The sequence below is a fragment of the Phallusia mammillata genome, chromosome 7 (genome assembly GCF_965637545.1).
Source record: "Phallusia mammillata chromosome 7, kaPhaMamm4.hap1.1, whole genome shotgun sequence".
In the NCBI taxonomy this organism is placed as follows: domain Eukaryota; kingdom Metazoa; phylum Chordata; class Ascidiacea; order Phlebobranchia; family Ascidiidae; genus Phallusia; species Phallusia mammillata.
In genome coordinates, this window is record NC_137258.1 from 5249420 (window position 1) to 5251354 (window position 1935).

The 1935-nt window shown below is 37.2% G+C and overlaps 1 protein-coding gene across 1 annotated transcript; it reads left to right on the top strand.

Moving 5' to 3' along the window:
* Nucleotides 1-430: 430 nt before the first annotated feature.
* LOC145237766 (uncharacterized) lies at nt 431-1706 on the top strand. The gene is made up of 3 exons (XM_080100746.1): nt 431-855; nt 955-1208; nt 1474-1706. The coding sequence occupies exons 1-3, from the start codon at nt 468-470 to the stop codon at nt 1660-1662; spliced, it is 831 nt and encodes a 276-aa protein (XP_079956872.1). The 5' UTR covers nt 431-467; the 3' UTR covers nt 1663-1706.
* Nucleotides 1707-1935: the final 229 nt, after the last annotated feature.

Below are 1935 nucleotides of genomic sequence, written 5' to 3' on the forward strand. Positions count from 1 at the left end.
GTGGTACTGAATCACGCCCATCTCCTAAGCATTACCATATGACAAGGCGTAGGCTATACAAATCTAGCCAGCGGTGGAATTCGAACATTAAAATAATGTGGATCAAAAGTTGTTGGTTTTGCAGTCTAAATTTGCGTTCCAGTATTTGCGCATCCCCTTGTATAAGTTTTCGTTGTTATGTGACATTCTGCGCTCTACAAAATCGCTTCAAACTTTGTGTGTTATCGCATTGGCGGCCAACCTGCTGGTGAAACAAAAACTTATGTACACACATTTTGCCGAAATTTAGCTGCAACATATGTTGAAAATCACGCTTGAGTGTTATTTCACGATCAAAATCCTAAAATAAACTAATTAACATATGTTTAGCTATTTTGGCCGGTTTCGAAATTGCTAGAATTTTGAACCAAACTATTTAAAGTGTTAATTAATATTTCAGAGAAAACAGTTTATTTGGGGAATACGCAATGCATTCACGTTATGAAAAACAGTTTGTGGCATGGAGTCGTCTATTACAGCTACTCTTGTACATTCGCAAGTCACTTGTGGTTTGCCATCCCGTCAAGATGCCGCTGAATGCGTTGTTTCACATTGCTGTCATTTTGGCTGTCTTAAGAGAATCTTACAGTGACAAAAAGAAACAAGAAAATTATTTAGCTTGTCGACCGCTGGACACTTTGAGTGAACAACAACCTTTTAGTTTGAACGGGTCAAAGGCTCAGGGCCCTCCTGGTAGACCAGGAAAACGTGGGCCCCAAGGCTTGATCGGAGAAACTGGTCCAGTCGGACCACCTGGGCCCGAATCTCGAGTAAATTGGACCAAAATTGAGAATCGAATACAAGATATAATAAACGGTATGATTTTCATGACTCTGTAATCTTGAAAATGTTGCTACTGCAAAAGTTTGTGTCAACATGTTAGAATAATATAATTGAAATGATTTATTTTCACAGAAAACCGAATGTGTGCGGGAGTCGTGTACAAAGAACATTGCTACTGGCTTCCGCGAGTTGTTGAAGCATACGGGAACAACGGAGGAAAGTCAGAGGCTGTCAAAACTTGCAGTTTTCACAGGGCCACATTGGTTGACATAGAAACTTCCGAAATGTACGACGTACTTTATAAATACGTACAGAAAGCTTGGATAATGTACGATAATCAACCGACATACGATTATGTTTATGTGTGGTTGGCATCTTTTTACAAGGTAATAAAGAGTGTAAAACATTACCTAAGCATTTATATTTGATATGTATGGTAAGAACATTTGTTTGTAAATTAGTTTTTTTTCCCACAGAATAAGCATATCAAAACAGAAAACGCAACCCTTTGTAAGTGTGTTAGGACTGATGCTTTTACAACCAAAAAAATATGTTTATGTTATGTCAAATCCTTAATTTTCAAAAGTACACCAGCAAACTTAATCACATAACATTTTACATTTTAGTTTAATTTTATTTTGTTGTTGACAGAACGGAAACTTAAGCAGTTCCACAGGAGGAAATGTTTACACGCGATGGTTTAGTGGTTATCCTAAGCCCAGCAGCAATTCTGTCATTGCCTGGTTGGTGGGGATCGGTCCTAGCCGTGTTGCACCTTATGTCGGAATGTTCACAACCAGCGAAAGTTATTCCATAGCAGTGCCGTTGTGTCGACTGTAAAGAAAACTACCCGGTTAAACAATTTCTGGATTTAGCTGCATGATTTGTTTACATTGTTCGAATATGTAGTAATACTAACTTACTTACATGTTGTGTTTATAAACTTGTGTAAATAAATTGCTGTATTTGAGAATTATCTTAGTCACATTGAACAACTAAAACATTCAAATTTGCAAAACAGCAGCTTTTTGGTGATGTTTATTTGATTACAAATTTATTAAACACGATAACTAGATTGCACAAGGCTCAAACTGCGAATTGTACATTGATAAA

Excerpts from the sequence above, each read along its gene's own strand:
- LOC145237766 (XM_080100746.1), top strand. The coding sequence starts at position 468 with ATGCATTCACGTTATGAAAAACAGTTTGTGGCATGGAGTCGTCTATTA. Across the intron at positions 856-954 it reads AATACAAGATATAATAAACG|AAAACCGAATGTGTGCGGGA; the intron begins GTATGATTTTCA and ends TTATTTTCACAG. Across the intron at positions 1,209-1,473 it reads GGTTGGCATCTTTTTACAAG|AACGGAAACTTAAGCAGTTC; the intron begins GTAATAAAGAGT and ends TGTTGTTGACAG.